Source organism: Leptidea sinapis, chromosome 16, assembly GCF_905404315.1.
Source record: "Leptidea sinapis chromosome 16, ilLepSina1.1, whole genome shotgun sequence".
Classification (NCBI taxonomy): domain Eukaryota; kingdom Metazoa; phylum Arthropoda; class Insecta; order Lepidoptera; family Pieridae; genus Leptidea; species Leptidea sinapis.
In genome coordinates, this window is record NC_066280.1 from 9,158,662 (window position 1) to 9,175,179 (window position 16,518).

Below are 16,518 nucleotides of genomic sequence, written 5' to 3' on the forward strand. Positions count from 1 at the left end.
CGTACACGCTGTCTCAATTGGACGACGTATAGCTTACCAGCGATATAAAGTTTGGATGAAAATTGCAATTCACGCGTCCCAATATAAGGCGATAAGAATGACTTATCGGGCATATTGGGACAGCGTCAGATTATTGACAGCTAATAACTGATAGTTGAAGGTAGTAATTTAACTCTATCTGCAGATAGTATATTGGGAACGGGCGTAAGTCATTTATTAAATGAGAGTTTGTGATTTTATCAATTGAATGGTCATATTTGGTTGATTCCGTTTGAGTTTTTAGTAAGTGTCGTGATATTGGGACACCTATGTCGCATGGTTTGAGATGTGATGTTTCTCTAATTGAAGTCATTAACTTTTGTGGTACAGATTCAATAAGACTTTTCCTTGAAATAGAAACACCAATATCCTCATCAGTGCAAATTGTTACTTCTTCACAAGTATTGTTAACTTGAGTTTTCATTGGTTCATCAATATATTCACTACCCTCATTTATTTGATTCACAAATTCAAGAATATTTTCGCAAAGATCACCACCCTCATCCTCAGATATAAGTAAGTGAAGGTGACTTAACGGCGTCATTGAGATCATTATAGCATCCGCCTACAGGTATGAAGTCAAATTGATCCTCAACATATCATGAGTGGTATAAATATGTAATGCTTCTTAGTTCAAAGATAATGTTAGACTATAATATGTTTTAATGTGTATTCAGAGGAGATGCAATACGAGGAGAGTGCGGGGAGGCAGCTAGCGGAAGCTACGGCCCGGAGGCTGCACCACCAACACTCACGAGCAGGTTACCTGACCACGATTATTATATTATAGCCATTAAAAATAGTTTTATCAAAAAACACATCCCTGCAGAATAGAGCAGTGGGTTTTTCCACTATACCTTCTTTCCAACATTGGGAGGCTCTTTTCCTAGGATACCGGCTAGATTATAGGTACCACAACTGTGCCTATTTCTGCTATGAAGCAGCAATGTATTAACATTACTGTGTTTCGGTCTGAAGGGCGCTGTGGCTAGTAAAATATCTGGGAAAATGAGACTTAACTTGTAGTGCCGCTCAGAATATTTGCGATTTTTAAGAATCCTGAGCGGCACTGCATTTTAATATACAGGGCGTATTAATTTCCATCAGCTGAAAATCCTGCTCGTCTCGTCCCTTATTTTCATAAAAAATAATATGTTTGTCACTTTTTAACTTTACCTATGCCATGGAATACGATGGTGCAACACATTCCGCAGTCTATGTTAAAGTCAGTGTTGCTGTTAACGTTAAAGTTGATTTAAATCTTAACTGAACTGAATTGATGTCTAATCTCATCCCATTTTGATTTAAGTCACAGTTAAGTGGTAGTGTAGTAAAGGTTCATCATGAACAGTTACACTTTTAAGTGTAACATTACATTTATTTGTCAGTCCCAAGAATCTCTCCTAGGACCAAGTTTGTAGTTTTCAGTTACGACGTTTGAGTTGTGCAACGTAGCATGGTTCTAGCCGAATTCTGATGATAGTATAAATTTTACGGATTGGTATCAACAATAAAGCTATTGTCACACAGTGCGGGTGGAGCGTTTTCATTTCATTATATTATATAGTATCGTTTGGTTCTAGTCACATAGTAAAGCGAATGCTAACCGAATACGTGGCGAACCGAAAGGAGTGTCACGCCAGCACAAACCAAAGGCGAAAGCGCGAAGCGAGGCGTGAGCGAGATAGTTGTATTAGCTGGCTTTGTATGACTGACGTCAAACAGAGAGAGAATGAGAGACGCGAAGCGCGACGGTTGTGTTTATTTACAAAACATAGACACGAATACACATAGTCCGGCAACGCTTCGCTTTCGGTTCGCATTTATGTTTGACAATACCTTTAATGCTTATTAATAATGAAATAATTTAGCCAAGAACTAGAAATATTGTAAAGCATCCATACTGCTGAAGTTCACTTTAATTATTATACTATCGGTATCGGTTTCATAAATGATAGCAGTAGAATTATGTAACCAAGTTTTTTTAAATAATTTATTTATATATTGGAAAACAAACAGCTTAAGTTATATACACGTTGTAACACATAATTTATATTTCACAAGCCAATAAAGTTTCCACTTAAATATAAACAAAGGAGAAGTGAATAATACAAAATATAACGATTTGATATACAATTAAATATAAGGCGAAAGAAGTACACAAAAAATACAAATGAAACAAAATTTATCAAATTTATCGGTTGGACATATTTTAAGGATGTTTAAGATATTCTTTGATTTTTTTAGTAAAAGTTCGATAGCTGCTATGAAAAATGTCTAAGCGACTATAATTATTATTATAAGTGTTGCATACTCTTATAATAAAACAATTGCTAGTATAATTAATTCTACGAACAGGGATAAAGAATGTATCGATAGAACGTGTATAATGTTTTGGACAGTTAAGTTTAATGTTACTTAAAATACGATTGGAATCAATTAAGTCATGTAATATTTTGAAAAGGAAAACTTGATCTCTGTATTCTCTACGCTGTTGTAGGGATAGGTAATTAAATTGAGGGGTATTACAATTTTGAAACTTATAATTTAATCTTTTAATAAAATTTATTTTGTACACTTTCTATAGCATCTATATATTTTGCATAACGTGGGTTCCAAGCAGTCGAAGCATATTCTAAATATGGTCTGACATAAGCATTATGTAAAAGACTAGCTGACCCGGCAAACGTTGTTTTGCCATATAAAGTATAATTCACGCGATAGTTTTATAAGTAATAAAATATTGCCTATATATATATATAATATAGCCTGTAGATCATTTTGTTCTATTGTCAATAGTTTTTGCAGCGCACGCAAAAATAGGTTTTCGATTTTACACCTTGTGTTACAAAATTGCAATTTTATTACGGATCCCTAATTTTGAAAAAAAAAACATAGCCTATAGCCTTCCTCGATAAATGGACTACCCAACACTGAAATAATCATTCAAATCGGACCAGTAGTACCAGAGATTAGCGCGTTCAAACAAACAAACACTGCAGCATTATAATATTAGTATAGATTAAAAGTATGAATATTTTTGAAGTCATTTCCCTGTCTGAATATAAAACCAAGCATTTTATAAGCTTTTGCTGTCATATTGTCTATATGATAAATAATGGGTGATAATTGTTCCAACAGGCGTGGTGTCTCCTTGGAGCGTGTGTGCGGCCCGCTGCGGCGTGGAGGCGGCCGGTTGGGCTCCCTGGCTGCATGGCTTCTCTCTGCATCTGAGCCTCGCGCTGACGTCACCGCACGGTACGTACTTGTCGGCGTTACACCAGGGTTTCCTTGATCAGGGTCCATCATGAAGAAATACATCACTAAGAATTTCTCAGTTTATTGAAGCACAACTGCTAGTATAGATATAACCCATCTTCACATAAAACAATCGCTTTTATAGCTTCCGTACAATAGATGAAACAGAGTAGATACAACTTCTTTTAAAACATAAATAAAATTAGGTATTGTAAAATAATTCGTAAATACAGCTCAATAAATGTTTTAGTGAATTTATATAACTTCAAATGATTTATATAATAGTTTGTTCATTTAATTTGAACAAACATTACGAAATAAGAAGATGGCGCTGCAAGCAAGTTTCGAAATACAATTAAGAAAGTATTATTGCATAAAATAATAAAGTTTGATACAGAATAACCATATTAATTCTAATACAAATTAATTTGAACATTTATACATTCAATTTAGTATTTTAACAATAAATGAAACATCAAACATCTTCAAACAGTCAAAACAGTGTCTATTAAATTAGTTAGACCTTAATAAATAACAGTTTTATGTTTACAAATAGCTATTTCTATTTAAATGTTATATATTTCAGATATATCAATAATAATATATTCATTTTAACGATAAACTAAAACATAAATATCAATAGTTGCAAACAATTGACGGTAGGTGGCGATTTGCGCCCATATACTCATAGTGTGCGTCCAGACTGCGAGCCTAGCGCGGTTGCGAATTATCAAACACAAGAAACGCGCCTTTGTGTCCATAGTGCAGTGACTTAGGCGGAAGCCTAGCGCGATGGGCTCGAGCGAGACAGCGCGCGTTGTTTTCAAACGTTCGTGTCCGCGCTTTCTGGCCACACTACGGGCCTAGCCAACATGCGATTTAAAGCGCGGGTGGCGGGGATATCAAACCAGTCCGGTCTTGTCGCTCGGCGTTTGCGCGTCTGCTTATTATTTGGTTTCATTTAATTACACGTTTTTGTAAAATGGCGTTGAATACTGAACTGTTTATAAGTGCAATTCAATCTAAACCACCTATATGGCAAAGTAAACATGTACACCACAATAACCGCAGTATTACAAGAAAGTTGTGGAAAGAAATAAAAGAACAATTTCCTGAAAGTGAAGGTAAGTTTAATATTATATATTTATTACATTCTTAAAAACTGTTCCCAGAAATAATTTGTGAATTTTATCCTAACATTTTTTGCTCTTCGTGATGGATTATTATTTACTCCGAGGTTTCTCTGATAATTTTGATTTTCATTTATTGGCGGGTTAGACAGCACATGATCAATATCCAGATCGACATCGACGTTTAAATCCATTACAACATTGTGCAATATACACGTTTTACAGCTTTTATTATAGACAAGGCATTTTTCCTGTTAGTTTCGATAGGTTTTAGTAATATTCTCCATTTACATGTTAAAATGCCAAATGCGCACTCGATTGTTTGTTTAGCGGTAGACAATCTTATATTAAAATTTTTTCTTTCGTTATTAAGTACTCGCTCGGGATAAGGACGCATTAAATAATGTTTCAACGGATATGCTTCATCACCGACTAGGACGAAGGGTGCAACGACATCAGAATTTGCAAGTCTCTTTGGCATAGGAACTTTGTATTTATTTTGTTCTATAAGTTTGTATAGTTTTGATGCAACGAAAGTACCACCATCACTTTGCTTGCCTCGACCGCCAACTTCAACTGCTATAAATCTCCTTTTTGCGTCAGCTACAGCTTGCATAACAATTGTATTTCTTTTTTTATAGCTCCAATGTGCCGAACCACTTTTAGGTGGTTTTTTTATCTCGCAATGTTTCCCATCAATTGCTCCGATGCAGTGGGGGAAATTCCAGGTAGCTTCAAAATCTTCTGCAATAGCTTTCAGACGTTGTTCAGTAGGTGTCGGCATGTGAATAGGAACTAACTCAGTCCATAAAACACGGCATGTTTCGTGAACTATTGATGCAAGGGTACTTTTCCCCATACGAAAACTGTAAGCCAGTGCTCTAAACGGGGTTCCAGTTGACAGAAACCTGAAAAATAAACGTGAATTAAACATATTATTATTGTTACAGAAAAACAACTGGGCAAGAAGTGGAAAAATCTTCGTGATCAGTTTCGAAAAGAAAAAAAGAAATTCCCTACTCCGCGATCTGGTGACGGTGGTGACGATATAGAGAGTACCTGGCCATACTTTCAACTTATGCAATTTATAAACGATGACATAACACCCGAACCCATGACGGGAAATCTGCATGATAGCGATTCGGAATCCATTAACGAGTCCTCTCATAATACTGAGGAGACATTCACTAATGTGACTAGTCCAGGTTCATCAACCAACAGTCGCTCAAATGCGCCAAAGCGCAAAACTGCCTCAGATTATAGAGATGAGCTTATAGAATGTGAACGTAAAAAAATTTATCTAATAGAACAGTAAATGAGCTCTACTCATGAGCAGCTGGAGAAATGTGACGATTATCATTTTTTCATGAGTCTCCTGCCTCAAATGAAGCAATTTAGTGAATTACAGAAGTTACGAATTCGAAATAAAATGTCCCAAGTCATAATAGATGAGACAGAAAGGATGCAGTTTTCTTCTCATCAGGGGTTCGAGGACAATTATAGAGGAGGGTATTCTACCGGAAACTACAATAATTATTAACTTTATGATTACCAACAGCTTTTAACACAACTGACAGAATTAATTTCTAGATAAATAAAAAATTATAATAATTTAAATCTTGTTTTATTCTTACCTTAGAGTTATGAACAATTTCTCCTTAGGAATAATACTTTTGCGAAAGTTTGTATCTTCTTTGGTTATTTTATCTGATATTTTACTTAAAATGTAGTCAAATGTCGATATGGGCATTCTAGTGTACTCAAAAAATTTTGTAGGATATAATCTCATTTTTTCATACAAATTATAAAATTCACCACATTGTTCTCTGTTTTTATTTATTTCGTGCACACCATCTCTCATGTTGAGCACCTCACATCGTAGGATAGGATTAGTATCTAGTAAAAATACCAAATCGTCGTCCATGGTTTGCAACACCTGATAAAACGTCTAGACGCTTCGAAAGGTCGCGCGTCACTGCGGCCACCTCACGCCCCCGCATGTCGCACCCGCCTAGGCCTCAGTCACCGCGCATTCAGTGTGGACGCACACATACACGTACACGCAGATAGACACGATCACATTCGACAAGCATTGAACTTGTTTACACAAAAACTGAAAACGTAACTTGTGAACGGTGCGGGGGTTGAGCAGGTCATCAACTGTAAAATAGACATGTAGAGTGTAGATGAAGCCACAACCTGAGAGTTGAACAAAGTATATAAGATTCTATAAACGATACGCCACTCGAACGGTTGGCACAGTTGGAACGATCGCTCACACGGAATGCGAGAGGTCGCGGGTACGAGTCCCGCATCGTTCATAAAATTTTGTTTTAAGTATTACTTGTGTAATTAATTCCAGAAGTGAGGGTTATCACTTTAAAAACATAACAATGTGCTTATATTGAACTTGTTTTCCGACTGCAGCGCGAAGTCATTCAAATATCGTAATGGACACATATAAAACTACAAATAATATTTTATATATTTACAGATAAAAAAATTACTGTTTTATAGGAAGTTGCCAATAATATTTCAAAACATCAAGAATTATTTCGTAAATAATGCTCCCTGTTGTTATAATGAAATTGTTTCACAGCGGAACTGTCAAACCGTGCGTCACTAAATTCTCTCATAAAAAAATGTCCATTCAAAACAAATATTGAAAATAAAAATAATTATGGATCCCAAATCTAAATAAAAACTATCCTATTTGTCAAGTTGGTTCAAACTGCACTCCATGAAGTTATCCCCATTCAAATCCGTTCATTAGTTTAGGAGTCCATCGCGGACAAACAACGTGTCACGTAATTTATATATATTAAGATGATATGAAAATATTAAATTGCTTTCTGCCCTTTTAAATATTCCAGAGAACAAACACGAATGGCCAGACAGCGCGGAGCAACCGCAAGCAAAACAGAAAGATCTGCCTGCAGGCGAGCTGCTTCACGTACTGTCCATCGGTCATGACTCGCTGGTGTTCGAACTGTGGGCCGCACCCGTCACCGGTCAGTCTCTTTTTAAGCCTCGATCATAATTATCGAATAACTCAGACAATTTAAACATTTTAGGCCCAACTAAGTGGATTGAGGACTGCGAACATCTTCAAAAAAAGTTAAACGGTTTTCAAACTTATTACAGTCATCACAAATTCGACTTAAATTCATCCAAAAGTGGCGTCTGTACACTTACAAGTCTTATCTACTAATCCATCACTATTTTCCTAAAGACCCTTCTATATCTTAAATTACATCTATTAGGTAATCGTTATATTTGACTCAAAATTACTATTTAGTCTAGTGTAAAATTTACATAATCTAGTGCTAAAAGGATTTGGATTTGTTTTACGGTTGTCAAATTTCGATCAATTAAAACCATGAAAATATTATACTGCACCTTATATTAGAAGTCACTTAGAATAACGCTTCACAGGTTTTGAATATATGAAAGTACCGATTGAATATTATAAATTCAAATGAAAATATTTTCATTCAAAATAGGATTAATAAAAAATAACTAATTGAAAGTCAAAAACTACCACCCTTTCGAAAGAGTATACCACAGACCCTTACCACATCATAGACCTTACCAAAAACGGGTCCATGAAATTTAGCGGGGTTTATTTTTTTCATAAAAATATCGTACATTAAAATTTATTATTTGATAGCCTGAAGTCGGTCATTCCATTGCAAATCTGTGATATAATTAAGAAAGTCATTTATGTTATAGTAACCTTATCCAAACAAACGTTTTTGAACAGTTCTTTTGAATTTCGTAATACATTTGTTTTGAACATTTTCTGGGATCTTGTTGTAATAACCTTTATCTACGGCCATGCTTTAAATCCTCTATTAAAGATTTTGAAACAGTTAGCTTATTGACAAAATTAAAACACCCAATGTTCTAATAACCATTACATCATCCAAACGAGTTTTTTGTTATGTTGTACTGAATTTCATAACAACACTCCTTTGTTTTTTTTCGATCCCTTCATGCGCAAAGAGTTTCAACAGACAGCCACATTCTTATAGCTCGATGCATGGTATTTGTATAAATTTAAAAAAAAGAACATTTTCGTTTACGCGCGTTCCAAACTACCAGAACGTCGCGCGACGAAAAAAAATTAGGTTATTCGAATCCCCGCCATTTTTCTTCAATATTTTTATTGTTTTGTTTACAAAAAATGAGCGATTCATTTTAAACGCTGCAAAAGAACATTATATTCGAATTTTAATTATTGCACTATACAAAATGTAAATTACTACTAAAATAAATAATTGTTTCATTAATACTTAGTTTATTTGCAGTAATAATTAATGATATTAGGTTACTACTAGGACTGGTGTTTTAATGTTAGCAGTAAGCTAACTGTTCCAGAATCTTTTAGAGGATTCATATTCTGGGTGTAGATAAAGTGTTGTATGCAACTGTTGATAATTATGTATTAAAACACTCATGTGATACTATAATCCACATTCGTGTTTTAATACCCCTTATTACACAACAGTTGCATAAATAACTATCACATCATCCAAACGAGTGTTGTAATGAAATTCAGTACAAAATTATATCTTCCGTTGTCAGAATAGCACTCCTTTGGATCATCCAAATTATTATGGTTACTAGGACTGGCTTTTTTAATGTTAGCAGTAAGCTAACTGTTTTAGAATCTTTTATACAGGATTCATATTATGGGTGTCGATAAAGTCTTGTATGCAACTGTTAATATTATGATAATTAGGTATTAAAACACTCATGTGATACTTAACTCACGTTCGTGTTTTAATATCCCTTAATACACAACAGTTGCATAAATAAGTAATACCAGGTGACATTGTGGTGAAGCTGAGCCGGCCCGAGAGCGAGTCCAACCGCACGGTGTGCGCAGGGCGCGTGCGCGGGGCCTTGCCACCGGGCCAGTGGTCGGCTCTGGCGCTGCAGTTGGCGGACACGCTGCTGGAGCGACACATGCACATGCAGGTAACATACAACCACAAGCGAGGGCTGGCACGCAGCAAGACACATTTACTTTACATTTTTTGGAAAACGTAGAGCTAGGTAAATGGAGGTAGTGAACAAATTCAGGTCTAATATTTCTTCAGTTGACTTCCGTTGTTCAGTATAAAGAATATCAGCTTGATTCTCTAGCATTGCGTAGAGATGTGGGTTCTCTCTGCATCTTCTTCCGCATTTATCACGGGGAGTGCTCAGAGGAGCGGTTCGGGTTGATTCCAGTGGCCGAATTCAACCACCGGACATTACGTGCAAAATACCATCCGCATCACGTTGACTTCTGGCATTCCACAACCGCGCGTTTTGTTCGAAATTTCTTGCCTCGCACAACCACTTTGTGGAATCAACTAACGGCAGCGGTCTTCCCGATCAGATACGACTTAGGGACCTTCAAGAAAAAAGCATACATATATACATATAACATACCTTAAAGACCGGCAACGAATTTCTTGACACCTCTGTTGTTGCGGATGTCCATGGGCGGTTGCCTCACCTCTTCCCATCCCGTGAGCCTCTTGCCCGTTTACCCCCTCTCATATAAAAAAAAATACACGTGTTCGATTTGACGAGTAAAATGAGTTCAGAGGTTTATAGAAAAAGGATTAGGTCAAATAGGTTTGCTATTACAGATTTTAAAAATTATTTGAAAACACAAGGTTTCTTGGCTAGCTGAGGCGGCTGCAAGAGGTTGTTTCTAGATTCTTTTCAACGTCTTTTTTTTTGCAAAGGAAATCTTTGCAATAATTGATTACCCATTGTAACACTTTTAATGTCTTTTTTAAATAATCTGGATGATTAGTATCATACAAACAAGGTTCACTATGCGCTAATTAAAGTTAGTGATATGTCACGGCAACAAAATAAGAATTAGCTAGACACAACGAACATGTGTATAAAGTTGAATAAGCGGTGAAAACAATGCACGCATCGAACAGAAATCTGTGCCAGCGCTACAACGAGACACAGAGCAGGACAGACACATGTTTACGCCGTACGTGTTTGCGCCTCAGTGGACGTAGCTCTTACTACGTACATATATTACAAAATCTGTTCTGCCTTGCGCTACTTGGACCTGAGTCGTCTGCATCTCAGCAAACCTACAAAAGTGTTGAACGAGCAATTTACGATACTGTGATAAACTTTGTCTTAATTTGAATTGAAATTTATATTTTCTTTTTCTCAGGTCACAGTTTATGTTAACGGGCGAGAAATAGAGACTTTATCCCTACCCATTCAAGGTTAGTAACAAACTTACATCGTTACTCACATTTTTCAATACAATCAATGATGATTGTTTTATTTTATTACTTATTTAGTAAAAAATTGTGACAAATAAGGATTATAGTTCTGGTATTAACTTTCACGGTCATAGTATGTATGTAGTTATAAAACTAACTTGGCTGTCACCGACTCCAAAAATACATAATATATTCGTAATAATTTATACATAATAATTTGTTATAAAGAGCAATAAGTTGACATGTGAACGTTGTTCAGGTATCTTGGTCCGCAAGGCGACACCGTTCAGCGTGCTGTTGGGAGACGCGGCGCGGCCGAGCCCGCAGCGCGCCCGCGGCGGCGTGCGCGTGTGCGGCGTGCGAGTGTACCGCGCGCCCGCACTGAGCGGGCCGGTGGCGCTACACCTGGCCGCACACGCTCCCGACCTGCCCTGCCAGGTATGTTGGGGCTACACGATTCCGCAAACTATACAACATATTTGCTTAGTTGTTATCGTAGCGTACCGGCAGACGTCCACAGCTGAACAAAGGCTTCCCCCAAAGATCTCCACGACGATCGCTCCTGCGCTGCCCTCATCCAACGTATTGCAGCGATCTTGACCAGATCGTATGTCCATCTTGTGGGGGGCCTACCGACACTACGCCTTCCGGTACGTGATCGCCATTCGAGGACTTAACTGCCCCAACGGCTATCTGTCCGCCGAGCTATGTGCCCTGCCCACTGCCACTTCAGCTTTGCAATCATTTGGGCTTTGGTTGGCTTTGGTTCTCCTGCGGATCTCCTCATTTCTGATTCGATCTCGCAGGGAAACTCCGAGCATAGCCCTCTCCATTGCCCGCTGAGCGACAGTGATCTTTCTCATAAGGCCCATAGTAAGCGACCCCGTGTGTGTTCCGGATGTGATCACTGGCAACACAAATTGGTTAAAAACCTTCGTCTTCAGACACTGGTATTTTGGACGAGAAGATTTTACGGAGCTTCCCGAACGCTGCCCATCCGAGTTGGATTCGACGAGTGACCTCTTTCCCGAAATTGAACCTGCCCAACAGGATTATTTGTCCAAGGTAGACGTACTCGTCAACAATTTCGAGAGTACAGTTCCCAACTGTTACGGGAGTAGGTGCGACATGGGCATTAGACATGATCTTCGTCTTGTCCATGTTTATTTTTAGACCTACTCCTTGGGAAGCTGTATTGAGGCCAATAACAACATAGGTGTCTGTTATTTTAAATGATATTCCTCACTTCGGGGTTAAATATACAAATTTAATTATTACCAAAATTTATGTACGATGCGGGATTAGAAACCGCACGCTCAGGTGTGTATACCGACATACATTCCAGCGCGCATAACAACTAAGCCAACCGTCCGCATGCTGTAATTTAGTAAAGTTAGGTGTCGTTTAGCAATGTCAAAGTTTTTTGATCTTGGTTAAAAATCGACAGAGACAAACGGTGATATTGCAGAATTGATAGTGAAGTGAAAAACTTAATATCAACTAGCGCAATACATGTGGCTCGCAAGAAATCGACTGACCGCACTAACTTTACTTTATACGCGTTCCAAATTATTATTGATGAAAAGCAATTGAATAAAACTAAAGTAAAATTTGCAGGTGCCATGTGAATCTGCAAATTACGCCTCAGTTATTACGCCGGATCTACTCGATACCAACATTGAATGGGAGCAGGTAACTAAAATTAATATTGAACACAAAGTTTGTGTATTTATTTCATTAGATTTTAATGGACGCGACATCCAATGATTTCCGAAATATGTTTGGAATGTTACATTTTCAAATCAAGTCAACAATAGCTTCATTATCCTTTACTGCAAAAGACTTATATTCTTAAATACAAAATAATCCTGGACATTATAATAAGATTATTTTATAAGTTTACTTTCTAATACTAGAATTTCTTTGATGTTTTTTTTTTGTTTTTATCAAGCTTTTTTTGAAATGGAATGGAATTGCTGATAAATGACCTGTCTTATCTAACTTAGCCTTTAAGTTGTCGTTAATCATTACTCGTGCGTTGATTATATTAATTACATTGGTATGTTTATAGATATACGAAATATCGAGTAGCACACTACGCGAAGTGAACGAGAACCTACTATTGACATTCTCTGCAAGTTCACCCGACGTTATCAATCTATATCATCCACCTTCGAATCTACCCACAGGTTTGTAATTTATGTTGAATAATACAATAGCTATTTATACAACAGTTGTGTAACATGGGGTATTAAAACACGAATGTGGGTTGTGATAATAATATCACATGAGTGGTTTGATACCTAATTATCAACAGTTGCATACAAGCCTTTATCTTCACTCATAATATGAATCCTCTATAAAATATTCTGAAACAGCTTACTGCTAACATTAAAAAAGCAAGTCCTGTTATTATGAGTGATATGATGCAGGAGTGTTATTATGAAAACAGATGATTAAATGTTGTTCTGAATTTTATTACAACACTCGTTTGGATGATGTAATGGTTATTAGGACATTGAGTTTTAATGGTGGCAATAAGCTAACTGTTAAGAATATTTAATAGTGGATTTAACGCATGGGTGTAGATAAATGTTTACGACTACTTAGTTCCATCCCATTCGAAATAGTTTTTTTTTAAAGGGCTGGAGCTAACATAATTTTTAATTGATCGTATTTTAATTTAATGACCAGGTCGGTGGGTAACAACAACTACTGTTGTATGTAACGGAATATGTTAACGTCATCTTCGACCCCGTTAGAACGTTGGATTAAATTATTGGATATCTTGCATACTTATCAAGGACCGATCACATTGCAATAATTTAAATAGTTTGTCGCATTATCCTTGTAAGAATATTTGCGATAGATAATTTGTTGCTTTTTAACTATCATCGTTGTAGGACTAAAAAAGCAAAAAAGAATATCAGGTAAAAAAATACTCACGAAAACCATTCGAAAAAGCGTGGGATGCTTTTTAAGATATTTTCAAAATGACTCTTTACTTACTACTTTTAATATTTTTGGGGGGACATTTATAATTGAATGCTTACATAAAATAATAATTTCATTAAATTCTTCGAAAGTGAGAACTAATCTTAAGTGCGATGATTGACGCCAGTGTTCGGCGGCCGTGCGAACGGCGCGGCGGGCGGCGGCGGCGCTCCCGAGCCGCTGCGGGTCACGTGGACCGTGCGGGCCCGCCCCGCGCCGCGCGCGCACCACACGCTGCACAGCGCGCTGCTGGCACTCGGCGGACCCGAGCTGCTGCTCTATCTGTACGCGAGGGTGCGTGTCACATTCACTGAATCATTTTATTTAGTTATCTACACCCATGCTTTAAATCAGTTAGCTTATTGCCCATCCAAACGAGTGTTGTAATGTAATTCAGTACAACATTGCAACACTCGTTTGGATGATGTAATGTTAACAGTAAGCTGACTATTTCAGAATCTTTTATAGAGGATTCATATACGTGTGATAAACCCACGTTCGTGTTTTAATACCCCTTATTACACAACAGTGCTGTATGTGTGTTCAAAAAATTTTTAACGAATTCAGTAAACATGAAAACACTTCTCTTTTCCAATCCAGGGACCCCACCAAACAACAAGTACCTTGCTGTAGAACTACATTATTTCAGAGAAACTGTTTTTGTATGTGCATAAAAATCTATAATCACATCCCAAACATAATAAGAGAGGTAATCGTCACATAGGAATTTCTCAAGTAATTGAAAATATACCTTAGTAAAAACTGCTTATATTCATTAGACGAATATATTTTTCAATTACAAACTTGACTTTATACTATACAATACTGCTACTAATCTTTTGTTAAATTGATATTTTGTAACTAATGATTTAGAAATTTATTTTGTAAAATTTGCACGTCATAAATGTGGCAAACATGTACTATATAATATAATCTAACATGTTTACGCAAAAAAAAAACTTTGACTTTAACTTTAACAGTTGCATAAATAACTATTACATGGCTTTACTCACATTTTGTTGGTGTGGGTACCGAGTAATTTCGGACCATTCGGAAGACCTTTATCAGGGTGAGTGGAGTGGCTTTGCGATAACATCCCGTCTCATACTGCGGATTTGTGCCCGTAGTGTTCGGCTTGACAAAGTGGAGGCGCCAGGTGCGCCGACGAGAGACGAATATTTTAATAATTTCACTGAATCGTTTGTTGATTAAATACTACTTTGATCATACCTAGTAACAAAATCGTGTGAATGCACTTTGTATAATAAGATTTAAAATAGAAACTTTAATTTTTATTATTAATAATTCACATATTATATTTTGATTTACGCGAAAACCTAGCACTGTTATCTTGTCTATGCGATATCAAATATTTGCAGCATTTGTTATGCTTTATCATATAAAATCAACATTAATCCGCCAACGTACAATAATAACAATAATCGACATCAGACAGAATCCAGGTGGTAATGGTCATTTGGTGTATGTCGGCCAGGTGGTGGAGGTAGGTGGTGACGCTGAGCTGCAGGCCAGTGCGCTGCGACTAGTGCTCCGCGTGTGTGGAGGTGACGCGCGCTTGCAAGCAGCGTTGGACGCGCGGGACACGCTCAACATGCTGCTGCCCGTGTTCGCGTGCGCCGATTGCCGTCTCGGCGCGCCTCTCATCGCTGTAAGTTTATGTTCTCGCGTACTCTCTGTATTACTCGCTTGGCGACAGTATGGCTTTATCATGGCCGGCTGGGGATCTTCTGGAATACCAAACACACAGGTGAAGGGCGATCATTGTTTTTTTTCTTTTTTATGGAATAAAAGCACAAACAAGCGTACAGGCTTCGTATGCTAAGACCGCCTTGCAACACCAGAAATATCATACCCACCAAAGATGAAGGCAGTTAGCAGCTGAATTTAACGAAGGCCTTTGATAATGTATCGCAGGCACTACGCGCTTTTTTTGAAATATCCACAATCAATCAATGTATACTGATCATGTTAATCAAAAATTAAAATCTTACTCATGTATGTTTGAACTGACTTACATCCTATAGCTTTTTCTGAAGATTTTGGAAGTGGGTTACCAACATCCTAACTGTTAATTGTTGACGGTTATTGTTCAGAATATCTGTGTCTTCTATATAATCTATGGTATTAGAAGTCGCCGAATTGGTCAGATTTAAACCACCCAAGTCTTATCGCCAGAAGACTCAAGCTTGAGCATTAATCACAAAATAAAAGTCCGTCCGTCGTATGACTCCTTTTCGAAAATATCGCCTTAATGTTTTTTTCTGGAACTCGAGGACAAGCGAGCGAACGTATCATCAAACAAACACCCAACCTGTGAAATAAGGTTCCTTGCACTGTGTTGTTACAATCAAGTTGATACGACTTGGGTGCCTACCTAGAAAAAACAAATGAACCTACAAGGTTGCCAAAGCTCGTGTGTTTCCAGATCACTATAAAGGTGACCCGTACGCTTGTTTGTTTTTGGCATTTCGTTTCACAGTGTGTAATATTAATGAATTAACATTACTATGTTTTATCAACGATTGTATCGGGTCTATGCATACTTACCGGTGGTCGAAATCAAAAAAGATAATACTTGCAGATTTTGCCTTGAGCCTGATGCAACGTCCTCTTCATCTCTTCTGCGATTGCAGCCCACTAATGCACAAGCGTAACACAATCCTTGGCGACTATAACCAGCTCCCAAATGCTGTTTGTAATACTCGCGTCAAGGAGATACTGCGGTTCGTAAAGGCGGCAGGGCTTGGCGACGAGCTTTAAGAATGAGTGGCAAATATGTTCAGTTCGGGACGCGGTGTTACCAGAACCCACCAGCATCATCA

The 16,518-nt window shown here is 37.4% G+C and overlaps 2 protein-coding genes across 2 annotated transcripts in view; one reads left to right on the forward strand and one right to left on the reverse strand.

Moving 5' to 3' along the window:
• LOC126968663 (uncharacterized) overlaps nt 1-15,205 on the forward strand; it is a 109,593-nt gene extending 94,388 nt beyond the window's left edge. Inside the window, exons 16-24 of the mRNA XM_050813694.1 lie at nt 717-800; nt 3,181-3,297; nt 7,301-7,438; nt 9,259-9,410; nt 10,627-10,681; nt 10,941-11,119; nt 12,299-12,373; nt 12,753-12,870; nt 15,171-15,205. Coding sequence (XP_050669651.1) covers nt 717-800; nt 3,181-3,297; nt 7,301-7,438; nt 9,259-9,410; nt 10,627-10,681; nt 10,941-11,119; nt 12,299-12,373; nt 12,753-12,870; nt 15,171-15,190 — 938 coding nt within the window. The 3' untranslated portion in view covers nt 15,191-15,205. The remainder of the gene's footprint in view (nt 1-716; nt 801-3,180; nt 3,298-7,300; nt 7,439-9,258; nt 9,411-10,626; nt 10,682-10,940; nt 11,120-12,298; nt 12,374-12,752; nt 12,871-15,170) is intronic.
• LOC126968728 (uncharacterized) lies at nt 4,406-6,374 on the reverse strand. Its single transcript, XM_050813831.1, has 2 exons — nt 6,062-6,374; nt 4,406-5,335 (listed from the first exon to the last, which is right to left on the reverse strand). The coding sequence occupies exons 1-2, from the start codon at nt 6,349-6,351 to the stop codon at nt 4,621-4,623; spliced, it is 1,005 nt and encodes a 334-aa protein (XP_050669788.1). The 5' UTR covers nt 6,352-6,374; the 3' UTR covers nt 4,406-4,620.
• Nucleotides 15,206-16,518: the final 1,313 nt, after the last annotated feature.

Excerpts from the sequence above, each read along its gene's own strand:
- LOC126968728 (XM_050813831.1), bottom strand. The coding sequence starts at position 6,351 with ATGGACGACGATTTGGTATTTTTACTAGATACTAATCCTATCCTACGA. Across the intron at positions 5,336-6,061 it reads AAATTGTTCATAACTCTAAG|GTTTCTGTCAACTGGAACCC; the intron begins GTAAGAATAAAA and ends TTTATTTTTCAG.